The following is an 18,883-nucleotide window of genomic DNA, read 5'->3' as shown; positions in this document are numbered from 1 at the left end:
CCTTAAATTTTAAAATTAATTACAATTTTAGTATTTTAGAATCAGATCACGGTCGTTCTACTTGCAGATGTTTTAATTGGGCACATGTGAAAAGAGGCCCTGCCAAAAAGCCATCTTCCAAGCTATAGCCTTCTTTAATAATATAAGTAATAGACATTATGTGGATCTTAAAATAATTCTTTGTACAACTATATTAATTGACAAATATCTCTAGATACAAATTTATTTTACAAAAAAAAAACAAATATCTTTGTTTATTTTAGAAGTTGTGACCCGAATCAGTTAAAGTTGGGTGAGAGTCGTGAGATGAGACATATGGAAACAATCAATCTTTATTTCTAATTAGATCCACTGAATCAATATGGTATATTTTTACGGGATTGATTTTCATAATTCTCAAATTAAGTATCAAATAAAAATATGAAAATGACCCAAATACGTCAACCTAAAATGTCACTATAGTTAACGTTCTTGACTTGAAAGTTTGACCATATACATGAAGTAACGTTGACACTGCATTGCGATACACTACTATAAACAACAAAATATGGATACACTACTTTTTTTTTGAGCAACCGGATACACTACTATAAACAACAACCAAAAATATATATATATATATATAACTCTCATTCAACAACTATAAACAATATCACTGTCTCATATACCACAAAAATGGATATTCCAAAACGTTACCCATCACTATTCATATTGATTGTCTTCATAGCTACAGATCTATCTCATGCCGACACAAGAAACAACATTCCTGTTGCAAACGGTCCATCATTACTATCAACAAACGATGTGTTTAATCCTTTCGGAAAAATTACTGTAGAAATAATCAACGATATTGGTGGTACAGTATCATTGCCTTTTCATTGTAAATCGAAGAACGATGATTTTGGTGACCGTAGTTTGCAACCTGGCGGGTCATGGTCTTTTAGTTTTAAGCGTCAGTTCTTCGGAAGGACATTGTTTTTCTGTTCTTTTGCGTTTCCCAATGGAATCTATTATTTCGACATATTTAGAGACCACCGAGATACTGCTGGCGATGACTGGTGCCAAAATTGCGTGTGGAAGATAAGACCAACCGGACCTTGTAGGTTTAACGGTGGAACTAAGCAGTTCGATATTTGTTTTCCATGGAATAAAAATAAGTCATTGTATTGACAAATACATAGCCAATATGGTTGTAATGTGTTTGTCTTTTCTATGGCTCACGAGCTTCAAACATTACTTCAAATAAAAATTCCATAATTTCTTTTATTTCAATTTTCATAAGTTGATAACTGTTTATATGTTAACATCTAATATGACTAGGTACAATAGTCAGGATCTCAGTAGTATATGATCCCCGTGTGTTTTCCAAGATCCAATAATTAATTAGGCTTCTCTTTAAGATGGATTGAAGCCATTCCAATGAACCAAACCCGACCAGAGCACCCGGTGGTCTTGGCTCTTTGAACATACATACGGAAACCATGGCGGAGGGAGAATTTTTTTTAGAGGGATCAAATCGATAATACATGTATTCTACAAGGATCAATAATAAGTTAAATTCATCAAATTTTCTTTAAAAAGTACATGTATTTTTTTTTTACAAAAACTCACATGGGTTATGTGAGTTACCCACCTGATGATACTATGCTTGCTCCGCCACTGATGGGAACGAGACTCCTCTTACTAAAGTTTGCATCGCCATTGCATTGATAGCAACTATTGAGCAGCAAAGAGAAAAGGGATTTGAGTTTTTTTTTCTTGATATAAGAACTTACTAGCTAGAGCTGGACTAGATTTGCAGCGATTTGGTCTTCATTCACAGAGACAACGCTGAAATTAGACACTCTCGCAGCGACCATGGTCTTCTTCATGCTATAAGTTAAGTTAATGGTTGTAATAATTTACATAAACTATGTCTTGTTTAGATGAACAATTGCAACTATATAAACAAACATTGTAACTATTGGTGATCGAAACTTTTAGAAATCAACCATTGAAATTTTGGTGATCACCAATTGCAATTTTTTATGATCAACTATTGCAACTATTGGTGTTAACCATTGAAACTATTAGTATAAACTACTGCAACTCTAACTCGCACTTCTAACTCTCTATATAAGGATTTATGGACATTGACGAATAATACATAATAAAATCAGAAATTAAGTGTTAGAAAAAAAGAGGAAGATTCATTGTTCAAAAATCGTCAAAGATCTTTGAAAAACACATATAAACACTAAAAGTCTAATTTTTCTCTTGTATCTTGGCATAGAATAAGAGTGATCAGACTTTGATTGTTTTACTCTTCAGTTAAATTTCGTGTATGCCTATCTTAATTTACACCTTCAGTAGTATCTTTTTTTTTTTTTGAACACAACTAACGATCTTCATTAATAAAACTAGCGTTAGGTGAGGGAATTAACATCCTCATTTACTACAACACATTGCTTGGCAAGGCCATCAGCAATAACGTTTTCTAACCGAGAGATCCATCCAAACGAGATGGTCTCAAACTCAGAAGCTAAAGCTACAATATCTGATACAATTCCATAGATCTCTGGCACTGGTTCTTCGTTCCTGATACAAGCAATCAGTTGCTTAGAGTCTGCTTCACACCTGATCCGATGGACTCCCATCTCTTTACACTTCACAAGTGCTGCTCGCATCGCAATACTCTCCGCCATCAGGGGCGTGGAGACATGCTCTTCTACTGCTGAGAATTTGATCGGTCCATTCTCTCCATAGATGACCCATCCCAGGCCTGCAACATTGCGATCTCCCTTCCAAGAAGCATCAGATCTCATTAAAATAGTGTTTTCTACGTTCACCGGTGACAAGTCGGTTGTCCTCTGCTTTTGTGGGGCTTTAACTTGACCATTCTGCCATTCTCTCGCTGCCGCTATTGCATTAGTGAGGATCTCTGTTGCTGGGAAAGAGTGGGCATCAAAGATTAGTTTGTTTCGGCTGACCCATAATGACCAGAGGATCCAAGGCGCAAGCGCTGTTGTTGAAATTCCACTCGGTGGGAGACAGGTTAGTTCTCTAACCACGTCCCAATGTTCCTTGAAATCTATCTTTCCGCTGAAATCAATGTTCTGCGTAAATGGTGCCTGAGCCCAGACCTCCTGCGCAACAGTACATTGGAAGAACAGATGAGGTATAGATTCCTGGATTCCACATCTCTTACAGCTTGTCTCAACGTTCATGTGTCTCTCTTGGAGTCTTGTCCCTGTTGGCAACGCTCCTTTTAGTGCCTTCCATACTAGCATTCTCACTTTTGGCGCTGTAGGCACATTCCATACAGAGCTGTACCAGTTGATATTTGCTTCCTCTCTTTGGTTATTATCTCCTCTTGACATCGCAAAATCATAACCCTCTTTGGTTAGTATCTTGTTTTACAAATTGTAACGCCAGTCCGTTAAAGTTGAGGGAGACTGTCTCAGAAGACATGTAAACCTCCGATCGTAATTAATATTAGATCTTGATCCGCGCAACCGCGCGGATGTTCTTTTTCGGTTTTATAAATTTATATATTTATTTTAGTTCATTAGTGGTATACAATTTTAACGTTAACCATATATTTAAATGTTTATATACCTATTTCAAATATAATTTTTTTTATAGTTTACATGGTGTAACAATCAATAGTTTAAGACCATCACATGTATTTGTCATTTCTTATTATATATTTATGTTTTTGTATTTGGATTTTGTTATTAAACAAATTAATATATGCATGAAACAACATATTTGAAAAAAAAATTTGTATCAAATTTATATTCAATTTTGACCCGCCAATCTTCAAAGTCGTATTTCCTTATAGCAATATTTTTTACGTTTATTCATTTAAAAAATATATTCTTTATATATGCAAAAAGTCTAAGATATATCAATTTTTATACATGTATCATATAGTTTGCGAATGTTAAGTGGTTATGTCATCGTATTATATTTTTAGTATAAATATTTTATATTTATGAAAATAAAATTATAAATTTATCTATTTAATATAATTTATCATATTTAATTCAATATAATATTTTTACTTTAACATGAATTATTATTATTATAAAATAGATAAAATAAGATATAATTTTTGTGTTTCATTTGTAAACGATAATTGAATACATATTAATGAATGATAATAGTTCATTGCTAATTACAAAATTAGTTAAAATATTTACATAAACTTCCTGAAAGTTAAGATATTGTTAAAATATTTTTCAACAGATTTGTTAGAATTTTATATATATATAGTTAAAATGAAAAGATATCATAATTAAAATAAATACAACAATTTTTTATATTATTAGCTTTAATAAAATACATGTTAATTTTTATACATGTATTATATAGTTTGCTAATGTTAACCCCTGTTACCAACATATTATATTCTGAACATAAATACTTCTGAAAATAAAATATATAAATCTAATAATTTAATATAGTTTATCATGTTTAGTTCAATATAATAATTTTCTTTTAATATGATTGATTATGATTATATAATAGGTAAAATAAGATAAAACTTTTATTCTTCATTTTATAAAATATATTAATGTATAATAATATTTTAAAACTAATAACGAATTATAAAAAATATTTACATAGAATTTTTGAAAATTAAGATCTTGTTAAAATCTTTTAAACAGATTTGTTTGATTTAAAAAATAATTATATTTAAAATTAAAAGATATCAAAAGATATTATGACTAAAGTAGTTCAAAGATTATATATATTATTAATATTAATAAAGTACATATAATATTTTTTTAAATGGTTCAAATTAAAAAATCACACATGAAAGAAGACATGATTTCTATTTTAATACAACTTATTATATATATATATATTGGTTAAATTATTTAAATCGGTTCAGTATTTTGAACTATACAATGGTTTATATTACTACTATGTATAATTTATTAAGGAATCAAATATGTGTTTGTTAACCAATCCGGTTTTATAGGAGTCGATTGTTATATTAGGAATGATATATTATTAAGTCATAGTAGTAGGAACAAATGAATCATAACTGATTTCTAGTGAGAGTCCATTTTTTAAAATATCACACATGAGTCAAGGTTGTGACTTCTGTTTTAATATATAAGATTAGTCTCGTTAATTGAGTCAATCTGGTATACTTTTACGAGAATGATTTTCATGATTTTCAGCATTAAAGTTGAAAAAATTACACTTAGAGTTACTTTTATGACTTTCATTTACACTTTGACATAATTTGTTCATGTGACATACTTTTCTCTTATAAAATGCCTAAAAACCCTCTAGACTTGCACTCTGAGACCTAAGCACAAAGCATCCCTTTAATTTGACGACTCTTCTTTGCCTCTTCGTTGCTTCTTCTTTGACAAAAAAATTCAATTTTTTTTATTACAGTAGTGGATGAAAATTTCCCTGTGGTGGAAGTGAGATGTTGTGAAATGGCAAATAATCATGTTATGGATGTGGAGGGAGAGAAATCTCAGATGATGGTGGTGGTGGGTTTAATGGCGGGTCATGTGATGGGGAGAAGGAGGAGATATTTCCGGTGGCAGAAATGATGGTGGTGAAATTGCAGATTGATCATGCTGTGGAGGTGGAGACTTCTCAAGTGATGTGGATTTTCAATTGGTGGAGGTGGTGAGGAAAAAGGTTCTCGTGGAGGTAATGGATTCGCCGGAGAAGTAGGCAAAACCACCATGCCACTGACCACGTTGGCTCTAACCACATGACCCTCTCGCCTAACCACAACACCTTTAACCCTGCTCACATCACTTTTAATTAGACATGTCAATTAGGGCCGAAACCTGAAGTCCGAACCCGCCTAACCCTAAAAATTACCAGGTTTGGGTTAAGTTTTATAAGTCCAAAAAATTGGGTGTTTCGGACTAAGCCCGTTTGGACTTTGGGTTTTTAGGCCTAAGCCTGTTTGAGCTAGGGCCGGTCCAAAAATCCAAAATTTTATACTTTATCTTAAATATTAACGTTCTTGCAATCAAAATCATTATTAGTATTAGCATATTATTTTAATATTTTATCTAAACTCTAATAAAATAAATATAGAAGTTGTTAATGCACTTTATTGTTTGATCATTACAAATGTCACATTTTAAATTTTACAAAAGTACCTTCTCCTTTCATGTACACCATATTTTTTTATTTCAAAATACAAAGTATAAAACGGTTGACCATGTTTATCACAAATTTTGTGCTCCTATATGTTTAGTTTTAATTATATTTGATTATTTAATTTTTATTACATTTGATTTTTTTATAATATGTTTTTAAAGTATACGAAAAAGTAAAAAAAATGATAAAGAAAAAAAAGTTTAAACTCACTTTATATTTTAAAACACAAAATGAAACTGTTTTTTTATTAAAATTCACAAGTATTAAAATGTAGAAGTGACAATGACAAATTATTTTTCGAAAAGCCCGAAAACCCTTTAACCCTATAAGAATCGGGCCGGACTTTGAACTTTAGGCCCAAAATATTTTCAGACCAGACTGAGCCGGGCTCAAATAGTTAGGGGCTTAGCAGGTTTAGGGGGCCAGCCCGAAATTGACACCCCTACTTTTAACCATGACCACATAATTTGCTTCTTTCCAAAGATCCTCTAACCCTGATCACAATTCCTTAGCCTCTAACCACAAAATCTCTGATCCTAACTACATGCACACTGAACCTTCCATCCACAACAACCCTGACTACAAGAACCAACAAATCCCTGTCTCGCCTAACCACAACACCTCTAACCTTGCTCACATCACAACTTCTCCTGGCCATATAACCTTGAACTTTGACCACTGATCACTTAATTTCAGTCTCACCACCCATACCCTCTAATTCTGACCAGTGACCACAAATCATCGGTCTCTAACCACAAAACCTCAGACGCTAACTACATGCATACAGACCCTTCCATCCACAACCCTGACCACAGAACCAACAAACAGCAACCCATGTTCCGTCACATCCACCAAAAAAGAAGAAACTCATTATTTAATTCACTTTAACGTCCCCCTTTTCGAAAGTGTACTACCTTTAACTCCATCCGTCAGATTAAAAATATTAACAATTAATCCATTGGATTTCGCGGTTCTCCTTCCTATAGTGAGGTTATTTTTGTCATAAATCAGCCCCAACAAAGACATAAAGTACACCTCATAGCTAAAGTATGTCAAAGTGTAATAGTTGAAGCCCAAAGTAGGTCACAATGTAAAGCTTTCATTAAAGTTTCTATAAATTCAGTATCGAATGAAAATATGAACATGACCCAAATGAGTCAACCTAAAATGTCAATATAATTTACGTTCCTTAACTTAAAAGTTTGACCATATACATGAATTTTGACCATATACATGAATTTAAGAGAGGAAAAGGAAACATAAGAATATTCATAATAAAGTATGACCACTAAAATTTTATTTTATGGGTTATATTTAAGATTAAATTTTATTTATGTAAAAATAAAACTTTTTTTCAAATGACATTAATGGGTTTTTAAATTTGAGCATTTAATTAATAAATAATTGTGATTATTATAATGTAAACCCTTGATTTGTTTAGACCAAATTTGTAGTTATATGCCTAGACCAAAAGACTAAAATGTCATTAGTGAAACTTAAAAGGGTTTTTTGCAAAATTGACTCAAAACTCAAAGTCAACCACAAAATTAACCTATATTTTTTGGACATATCATTTGCCCTATTCACTCCACAAGTTCAGATTATTCACGAAAATGCCATTAATTTTTTTTTCTTTCGAAAATGGCCTTTTTATTTTTTCAACCTCATCATCTTCAAGTATTTACAAGAATGTCATTGCCATCAATACACCAACCACCATGAACAACCAAATTGAAACTCTTAATGCACCTCAAATCGATTTACACTTCTTCTTTCTCAATTCATATGAACTAAAATAACATCTCTTTCACTTTCTCTCCATATTCATCCAAAAAAAACTAAGATTTTGATTCTAAATTTTTTATGGTTCATAGAGTCATTGAATCTTACGATTCTTGGTGGCTCACTTTTGTTTGAGATTCTGGATGCTTGGAGAAGACTTATGTTTGCTAAACAAGTTATCTCACTGGTTGAAACTATGAAATTAGTTTTTGTTACAGATCTATTCGCGCAGACGACTTCCGAGTAAGTCTTCTCGTTGTAGACGACTTACATGGAAGTCTTCTTCAATGCAGAGGTTAGTTTTGCAATTGACTTTTAAATGATTTTTTTAGAGATGACTTACATGTAAGTCGTCTAGAGTAAACGGGTTAGAAATTGTGTCGGAAATTTGACTTTTCTTGGACGATTTACCCATAAGTTGGCCAGTAAAAAATTAAAAAAATCAATATTTTGTTATATCCAGATGACTTCCATGTAAGTCGTCTCAGGTTAGTTTTGCAACTGAAAAATAAAACATAAAATTCTATTTTTTTCTAGACTACTACACGGAAGTCGTCCCTTAGACGACTTACACGAAAGTTGTCCATGATTTTATTCCGAGATTCTGGTCAAACCTTACTTATCTTGGATGACTTCCATGTAAGTCGTCGGACGGACGACTTCCGTGTAAGTCGTCTAGAAAAAAATAAAAAATTTAGTTTTATTTTTCAATTGCAAAACTAACCTGAGACGACTTACATGGAACTCGTCTAGGTATAACAAAATATTGTTTTTGTTTTTAATTTTCTACTGGACAACTTATGTGTAAGTCGTCCAGGCAAAGTCAAATTTCTGACGTAATCCGATCAAATGCAAAACTAACCTGTTTACCCTACACGACTTGCATGTAAGTCATCTCCATTTTTTTAACAAACAAAGATGGACGAATTCGTCTAGGTTAAAAATCAATTGCAAAACTAACTCAAATGGACGACTTCCTAGAAGTCAACCAGATGACCACCGTGGAAGTCGTATGCGTCAATGTTTAATAAAGTTTCATTTTCTCTAAAACTATAAAGACTTTAATATTCTTTTGTTAATTCATGTATATTAGTCGATATTTGAGCTCCTGCATGAAATTCATACTTAATTGGTTTTAATTATGAGTTTACCGACATTCATGTGTAAAAATTCATGGAAGTCTTCTACGTTAGTTTTTGTAAATTTGTTAAGTAACTTTAAGATATGTTTACTTAATTTTCAAAAGTGTTAAATAATTTCAAGCATATCAATTAACATGGTTTAATAAGTCTTCTTAGATCATAAGATATACATTTTAACTTTCAAGAAATTTGAAATTTCAAGTTTCACATAAACTTTTGAGTTTCCTGCTTAAATTTTCATTTTCCGCATAAATTTGCCGCTTTAAATTTAAGTCTTACGAGAAGACTTCCCATAAGACTTCTAATGAAAGTGTTCTATCTTTGAACTTATGTAATGGTTTATCTTTTGTGAATTTGACTAAGTTTTCTTAAGAATTCTTCTCCCTTAGTTGTAATAAATTTAATTAATTTTTTGTGTTATTGTGTTTTGCTATTGAAATTGTATCTATGTCAAGTAATTTTGGCAAGATAATATTGTGGAATATGAACATATTTACCAATTTTATTAATATTTCTTCAAATTTACAAAACAAAATCACAACTAAAGGAGTACACATACAAATCACAAAACAGACCACAAACAAAACTATTATCGATCATTCCTCTACAAAGACAAGCTTGGACTCAACTTGATATGGAAGAAGACTCCGTTAGAAGACTTCCAGGAAAACATGTATATCAAACTCAGATCTGAAAAACCTGCATATCAAAAAACGTTCAAATGACTTAAAACAGAGAAAATGAGAAGAAGATTAGATAGATCTACATTTATAAAACACACAAAAATACATATCTAAAATTAATAGATCTATCTTTAAATGAGTGGAAGATGAAAAACCTGCAAAACCTGCAAAACAAGATAAACTAGTGAGAAAGATATGAGACAAAAACAATAAATTGATATAAAGTTTGGTGTTTATAAGTTCAAAGAGATTAGAGAGACGTTAGAGAGTTTTAGAATGAGGAACATAATATTTTTGTTGCAGCCATTTGAGAAGAGGAGAGAGAATGTGTAATTTTTCCTTATATATGGAGACAAAAATTCCAATAAGGTTAAATATTTTCGATTCAGAAAACTTTCAAGTAAGTCTTCTAATAAAAGAATTCTTAGAAGACTTACTTGTAAGTCGCCCAGAAGACTTCAATATTTTTAGCGGGAAACTAAAATATTTTTAGCGGGAGTTAGAAGACTTTCAGAGAAGACTTCTAATCGCCAGACGACTTACTTGTTAGTCGTCTAGACCCTAAACATAACTCCTAAACTAAATTAACTTACTAAACACTTCATAAAATCAAATTAAACTTAAAAAATATTTACTATACACAGAAATAAACACATATTGGTAAAATTTTAATTTTTCAAAAAAACATTTAAGCTTTCCAAAATATAACCCTAAGAATACATACAATACTACAACATATGTTGTCAAACCCGAAGCCAAAGAATATCATGATTAACTACTTTCACTCATATATGTTGAAAAATATTTAATTTTATTATCTTAATTTATATCACTTAAAACTGTTAATAGCTACATGATTTTAAGTTTTCACTTGTCAAAATAGTTTTAAAAAAATTATTTTTAAGATCAACTATACCAGAAGACTCAGAATACTTTCTCGAGTTATATTCGTAAAAATGAGTTCTGTTTTTTTGTTTGTCACAAGGGGCTGGTTGTAATCTCACAAGGCTTTTAGGGTACTTTTGCATTTGATTCAAGTTTGAGTATATTTTGCAATCAAAATCAAGTTTTGAGTCATATTTGGAAAATTCTCCATCAAATTTTAGGTCATTTTAGGGAAATCGCTCAATTGGCTTTTTCTTATTGTTTATAATGAATAGGAGCATGTTCGTTTCACCATCCAGATGATCTATTTGGATGGAGATGAGATTGTTGTTCGTTTAAACTTAAAATAGCAAATCGTCTGAATGATCCATCAAGATGAGTTTTAAAATTTTAGCCTAAAATGAGACTCATCCAGATGGCTCATTGAGATTAGTTTAATTGGTGCATCTGGATGGAGATGAACATTTCCAAATAAAAATGATGAATTTACTCTTATTTAAATAAAAATTTTATTTAAGTTTAGAAACATTTTTTTGCCAAAAACACAAAAATATATTTTCTTGTCAAAACCACAAAAACTTATTTTTTGCAAAAACTACAAAATTAATTTTTTCGCCGAAAGCGGAAAAATGCATTTTTCGCCAAAAACGCATTTTCCCGCCCAAAATGCTTTTCCCACAATAACCGTAAAACAAATTTTTTCGCCGAAACCGCAAAAACGTATTTTTCAATAAAACCACAAAAACACATCTTTCCACCAAAACCGCTAAAATTTATTTTCCTGCCAAAACAAAATTAAAAAAAAATATGTTTTCTCTAAAGCTGCAAAATTGTATTTCCCACCAAACCATGGTGATGATTGGTTCGACTGTGGCTTAAAAAATTTAACTGTAGATGTTTAGCTGTAGATAAATTGGTTGTAGCTGTAAAGTTGTTACTGTAGACTTTTTCTGCAGAGACATTTACTGTAGTTAAATTTGTTGTAGCTGTAAGTTATAGGCTGTAGATATTTTAAAATAAAATATATGAAATATGTGTTGTATATATAAAATTATTATTTTATATGAATTAAAATAATTTATATTAATATTTCTGTTTATAAATTATCAAAATTTGTTGAAATTTTAAAAGTGATATGTAAATAATATTTATATTATTTAAATATCTTAATAATTAAAAAAACACTCAAATTCAAAATTAAAATATTTATAAAAGTTTTTATTATGATTATATAATTTATTTGATATTATAGATATCTTTTTTTACATTTTACAGATTCTACAGCTTATAAAAATATGATGTAGCATTTTTGCCTAAAATACATAATAAAAAGTTTTGTTTTATTTTTTTTTGCTGTAGCTTTAAAAATAAAGCTAAAGCATGATTGGTAAAATTAAATAAAAACTTGATGTAGACATTAATTTTTAAAAGTAAAGCTAAAGAATAATTTATATTAATATTTTTGTTTATAAATTATCAAAATTTGTTGTAATTTTAAAAGTGATATGTAAATAATATTTATATTATTTAAATATCTTAATAATTAAAAAAACACTCAAATTCAAAATTAAAATATTTATAAAAGTTTTTATTATGATTATATAATTTATTTGATATTATAGATATCTTTTTTTACATTTTACAGATTCTACAGCTTATAAAAATATGATGTAGCATTTTTGCCTAAAATACATAATAAAAAGTTTTGCTTTATTTTTTTTGCTGTAGCTTTAAAAATAAAGCTAAAGCATGATTGGTAAAATTAAATAAAAACTTGATGTAGACATTAATTTTTAAAAGTAAAGCTAAAGAATAATTTATATTAATATTTTTGTTTATAAATTATCAAAATTTGTTGTAATTTTAAAAGTGATATGTAAATAATATTTATATTATTTAAATATCTTAATAATTAAAAAAACACTCAAATTCAAAATTAAAATATTTATAAAAGTTTTTATTATGATTATATAATTTATTTGATATTATAGATATCTTTTTTTTACATTTTACAGATTCTACAGCTTATAAAAATATGATGTAGCATTTTTGCCTAAAATACATAATAAAAAGTTTTGCTTTATTTTTTTTTCTGTAGCTTTAAAAATAAAGCTAAAGCATGATTGGTAAAATTAAATAAAAACTTGATGTAGACATTAATTTTTAAAAGTAAAGCTAAAGCATGATTGGTAAAATTTAGTGATTTAAAAATAAATAAAGCTAAAGTATGGAGATAAAACCCAACCAATCACCCCCCATATTTTAGAATAATTATATTTTGATTAATTAACAGAAATTAATATAGTTTAATAAAGATAAAATATGATTAAATCAAAAGAAGGGTATATAAGTCATTTTCTTACGAAATTCATCTAGACAAAATTGAGAAGAAGAAACGAACATAAGTTCATTTAGATGATCCATCTAAGTAAACTATTTGGATGGAAAAACGAACAGTTCAAATCCGAATAACATCAAGATGGATCATCTAAATGGATCATTTAAATGGATGATCTGAATGATAATGACAAATGGACAAACGAACATCACCTAGATATATAACTTATTATATAATAAAAAATATAATCTTATATTAATAATTTTTGATTTAGATTACATTATTGACTAATTATTAAAAATAATCAAAACAAAAAATATATTTAAAAGTAAAGATATGATTCATATAAAATTAAAATACATTTATTGATAAGTATTTTTTAGATATTATGCACACATGTGCTAAGAAAAAACCTAGTTTAAAATTATATGTACATCAAAATAAATTTTTAATTCTTAAATATATGAATCATTCAAGAATTAGCCAGGGGCTAAGCAGAGAGTAACTCAACACCTAGCATTTAGAACACTTAATCGGACGTCTAGATTATAAGTTAAATAGTTTAGCTGTTTGAAAAATTATAATAATATACTAATGTTTTGTATTAACTATCAGTATTTATAAATAATAAAAATTGTATATTTTATTTTCATAAAATTCTATATAATATATTAATTATTATAATTTATCTTCAATAAATTTAATATTATATATTATTATTATTATTTTACTATAATGTCTAGGTGGTTTAAAAGATAACCGCCACAGGTTTAGAGATAGGCATACCTAAACAGTCGTGTTTCTTTTTAAAGCACTGAATATATGTATGAATTATGATTACAGTCAAACCCTTGTTTCTCAAACGAAACAGTGTAGTAATTCCAAGTGTTAAGATTTTGGCACAATTGAGAGAAATCTACATCACTAGATCCCTAGATAATTCTGTAGTTAATCTCCTTTCCAGCGAGTCATGCATACTTAATCCAGTAACCTGATTCTCTTAATCTCTTGCTCTGTGTGAATCTTAACTTTTACACCCCAAAAATGGTATGCTGCTTGTTACTGCATCCGAAACAGTATCTGAACTATTTTTGATAAAAAAAGTCTTGCTAATAAGTTACCATCTCCATACAAGTAATACATGTAGCTAACCAAACTCGGATCTATGCATGTAGCCAAAACTAGAAATTAAAAGTCATCTACATAATTTGCCATTTATAGTTCCTAAATTCTTCTTTCACTAAAAGAATCAAATCCATACACAATGCATGGCACAAATCAAAGGTTTAGAGAAATTTTGCAAATTACAGTATTTTATTTTTTTTTTTTTACAATGAGAGAAAGAAATCAATGTGTTGGGTGAATAACGATGGACCATCCCAATAAGGATAGATTGACGTTAGTTTAGCATTAAAATGGACATCATCCAATTGATCCATCTAGATGAGTTTTAAAAATTTAGGCTAAAATAAAACTCATTCAAACGAGTTTAATCTGTCCAAAATAACAAATGACGAATTTACCCTTATTCTAATATATGTTTATATTCAAATTTATATAAATAAATAATTATGATATCTTTTTTTTTAAAAGCTTCAAACTTACTTTTCGCCAAAACCACAAAAATACATTTTCCTTCCAAAATCACAAAATACATTTTCTCGTCAAAACCGCAAAAAACATATTTTTCGCCAAAACCAAAAAAATGCATTTACCTCTCAAAACTGCAAAAAAAAAACATTTTTTCACTCCAAAACGGTAAAAATGTATTTTTCGCCAAAACCGCAAAAAAAAAAAATCAAATTTCCGCTAGAATCGTAAAAGCATTTTTCCTGCTAAATCACAAAAAATATTTTTTCGCAAAAACCGCAAAATTATATTTTCCGCCACTCATATTTTAAAATAATTATATTATAGATAATTAACAAAAAATATTATAGTTAAACAAAGATAAAAATATTATTGAACCAAAACAAGGATATATAATCAATTGATTACTAAAACCATCTAGATGAAAATAGAGATGAACAAACGAACAAAAGTTCATTTAGATTATCCATCTGGGTGGAGAAACGAACAGTCTCAGATAACATCCAAATAGATCATCTGAATTGAGATGACAGATGGACAAACGAATATCACCTTAGTATAGTTCTGAAAGATACAAAGTAATAAATATAAAACCATAATCTATAAGGACTATACTAACAAAGGAAAAGAAGAATCATCACGTTATAACTTAGCAAAAAAAAAAAAAAAAGAATCATCACTGTATAATACAAAGGAGAAGAAGAATTATCACTGTGTAGCCAATAGCCATTGAAAGAAAAAGTCAACGAACGACATCACGGTCACTGAAACATAAAAAATCTTTGAAAGAAGATAATTCCATGAAACCAGATCTAAAATGTAATTAAGATTTATGTTTTCTGTTTTCTTTTTTGAACATTTTTTCTATATAAGTTTTTTCACAAAAATAAAACACAACAAATGTTCGAATGTGGAGCTACTGCACTTTGGTAAATTTGGGGACTCATAAATTTTAAGTATATTTGGGTAGAGTTGAACAAAATATCCGTAATTTTGATTCGATCAATTATTCATTTTAATCCGAAAATCCACATATCTGTAACTTTGCAAATCAAAGCCAATATTAAAATTAATTATCCGTTAACGAAAGAGCAAACACAAATACTATTATTTTAAAAACAGATATCTGATCCATCTGTTATATAAATATATGTATATAAAGTTATATATATATATATATAATTTTATATCTCTATATGAGTTTTATAATATTTTTATCCACTAAATTAAATAATTAATTATTTAGTTATTAAATTTTCTAAAAATACGTAGTTTCTTCAATTTGTAATGAAATATTATTATTTTATATCAATTTTTTTTTTAATTTTTATTTTTTATGGATCAAATCTGATATCTAGTAAAAATACAGTTTTTCTGAATATCCAAAACACCAGATATATGAAAAATTACGGATAAAATCGAATAAAAAAATCGATTGTTCGTACGGAGTGGAATGGATTACAGATAATCACTCCGTGTCCACCCTTAATTTGGGGCCTATGGCAACTATGCCTTTTCAGATACGCAGTAAGCACAGCTCTGCCCACGACATCTAGTGGTTTGTCACTACTTCCTAACAATCTCCCAAATTTGATATTTAAATCATATATCTTAATATAGTTTGGCCTGCAAACTTAGCATCTTTCATGTCAAACACCTTCTATATGTTATACTATCAATAGTGGAATCAATAGTGATAAGTTAAGCTACAACAGGGTAAATAATAAAAACCAACTTGATATAATTCAGCCAAAACTAGAAACCACAAGTCCTCCAGTTTTTTCTATTTATAGTTCATAAACTCTTTTCTTCCACTTAAACAACCAAACCACCTATGGCTTCCAAAAAACCTGTTAACCGCCCATCAGTTAGGCACCCGAGTCACAACCATCCATTGCGCGTCTTTAAGGCCCAAAATGAAGATGAGATTATCTGTTCAGGATGCGAGCTCGACCTAACCGGACAAGCTTTCAAGTGTACGAAGGACTGTGATTACTTCTTGCACAAGTTATGTTTTGACCTACCTTGTGAAATCAATCACAAGTCTCATCCTGACCATCCCATAACCCTGTTTTATTCTCCACCTTATGATCATCAGTCTTACGAGTGTGACGCTTGCGGTGAGTACGGATCAGGATTCACTTACAATTGTTCTGTGTGTAAATACGACGTTCATGTCGGATGTGCTTTCATCCCTGAGACAGTGGACCGTGAAGACCACAAACACCCACTCACTCTACTTTACAAGATTCCTTGCGAAGATGGCAAGATATACGTATGTGATGTTTGTGAAGAAGAGGTATCGGAGAATCTTTGGACTTATTACTGCAAAGAATGTGATTACGGTACGCATGTGCATTCTTGCGCCCTTGATGAAGATTATGAGGAGGAAGAGGAGGAGAATCGAGAATCCAGCTCCGCGGCTTCAAGGATGAAGTCGTTGATGAAGGCTCAAGACGAGATGGCGGCGATGAAGCTCGAGTCACGTATGAAGAAAGCCGCTAATAATGCTATTATTTATTCCATAAGATGATGATGAAGCTTGTCATTGTTCTTTCTTTTATGAATGTTGTTTTTCTGTGTCTCATTGAAAGTTCTTTTCTTAAAATAATAATAAAGTGATTGAAGAATAATTCTTGAATACAATAGAGTTATACAAACACAACATGTATATAAAGATACTAGTAAGATCCTAGCTATCTTTTGTACCGAGTCCATTAAACACCAGTAGAAATAGACATTTAAGAATTTTTTTTTTAAAACACGAGTAAACTATATTAACAGGTTAGTGTTCAAATCTAATATATCAAGTTGTTATAAAATACTAGATCTTTTGTCCGTGCTACGCGCGGATAATATATTTAAATTTGTTACATTTGTCATTTTTATTTCTATTTGAATTTTTGTATATTAAACTATATTATAACTAATTTTCAAAAAAAAATTATATTTTTAGTTTGAAGTAAGTATATGTAACAAAATTAACTAATAAAATATGAAGAATCAAGTCCGAGATTTTAGAGTTATGTTAAAAAATATAATTATGTATAAAACGTAAATTATCTTAGTTTAAAAGATTGGAATCTCATCTCGAATAAATTAACGAAAATAAAAAGTACTCCAATAACCTACTTAAAATATAAAATCCCTTTTTCAAAAAAAAAAGCGTACTTCATAATTTTTTTTTTACGTGTAATAGTTGAAATCTGACAATTGAATATCAATGTAGAATATTATTTTAATATATCTAATGGTAAAATATTAATTATAATAAACAAATTTTGAATTTTGTAATATTACATGAATTAGACGTCTTTAAAATCTAAAATCTATTTTATTAACATAATATATTTTTATTCATTTATTATTTTGACGTTACAAAATATTGCTTTAGTTTTATTTGTATATTAAAGTGTAATAAGGTCAAAGTGTAATAATTAAACAGAGTTAAATCATCAAACTTACATAAACCGTATTTAGGATCCAGGTTCGCAAGCTTAGCATATCCAATATCCTAAAATCATCAAAGAAAATACATGAGATACAAAGTAAAAATATAGGTATTAATAAATATGAAAAATATATATTTATTTTATTTTATGTTGGTTCAATTCAAAATATAATTATTTGATGATATTTTTTTAAAACTCTTAAATGAATATATAATTTCATTAAAATCTTATATTAATAATTCTCATATATAACTTTTATAAGATTTACATAAATATAAACAAAACATTATGTTTTATATCTTTTACAATGAAATTCATTCTAACTTTTATCCTTTTCTCAATATTTAAGTGTTATATTATATTCCTGGATCACACCCAAAATTACATATATAAGATCTCGATACAAAAATAAAAAGCAAAGAATTTAATATAAGTAATTGCTTGAGTTTTATTATTATTATTGTTGTTTTATTTTGAATTTTTTATAATACTTTTTATTATATGTATTTCATGTAGAATGTTATAGTTTTCTGTTTTGAAAGTTGTTTAGTAATTAAAAATAATGATTAATTCTAAAGTATAATATCTAAATTATGTGATTGTAAATTGTTCTTTAAAAATAAGATTCGTATATATTTTTTTACTTTCTTTAAGTTTCGTAAGTGTATTTCGGTAGTTATTTTTCATTAAAAATTGTTAGTGTTTTATTATATTTAATCTAGTAAAGTGATTTTTTAATGTTTAAATATTTACAAATAAATAAAATACAAATTGTAAGAAAAGAATCTACAAATAAAGTTTTGTGAAACTATTACATATAAGACAAACAAATATAAATTGATATAATGATTTATGACTTGTGATCACTCTAAATACTAAAGT

General features: G+C 28.8%; 2 protein-coding genes across 2 annotated transcripts; both read left to right on the top strand.

Annotated features, from left to right (window-relative positions):
- Positions 1-344: 344 nt before the first annotated feature.
- BNAA08G06030D (S-protein homolog 2) lies at positions 345-1,189 on the top strand. Its single transcript, XM_013799918.2, has one exon. It carries the CDS (start codon positions 676-678, stop codon positions 1,168-1,170), a length of 495 nt encoding a protein of 164 aa, XP_013655372.1. The 5' UTR covers positions 345-675; the 3' UTR covers positions 1,171-1,189.
- Positions 1,190-15,868: 14,679 nt separating this feature from the next.
- On the top strand, positions 15,869-17,134 carry LOC106359599. The gene has a single exon (XM_013799271.3). It carries the CDS (start codon positions 16,384-16,386, stop codon positions 17,080-17,082), a length of 699 nt encoding a protein of 232 aa, XP_013654725.2. The 5' UTR covers positions 15,869-16,383; the 3' UTR covers positions 17,083-17,134.
- The last annotated feature ends 1,749 nt before the right edge of the window (positions 17,135-18,883 follow it).

Source organism: Brassica napus, chromosome A8, assembly GCF_020379485.1.
Source record: "Brassica napus cultivar Da-Ae chromosome A8, Da-Ae, whole genome shotgun sequence".
NCBI classification, from domain to species: domain Eukaryota; kingdom Viridiplantae; phylum Streptophyta; class Magnoliopsida; order Brassicales; family Brassicaceae; genus Brassica; species Brassica napus.
This window is presented reverse-complemented; position numbering and strand designations above follow the sequence as displayed.

Bases quoted from the DNA above. Each gene is read 5' to 3' on its own strand.
- LOC106359599 (XM_013799271.3), top strand. From the start codon at position 16,384: ATGGCTTCCAAAAAACCTGTTAACCGCCCATCAGTTAGGCACCCGAGT.
- BNAA08G06030D (XM_013799918.2), top strand. From the start codon at position 676: ATGGATATTCCAAAACGTTACCCATCACTATTCATATTGATTGTCTTC.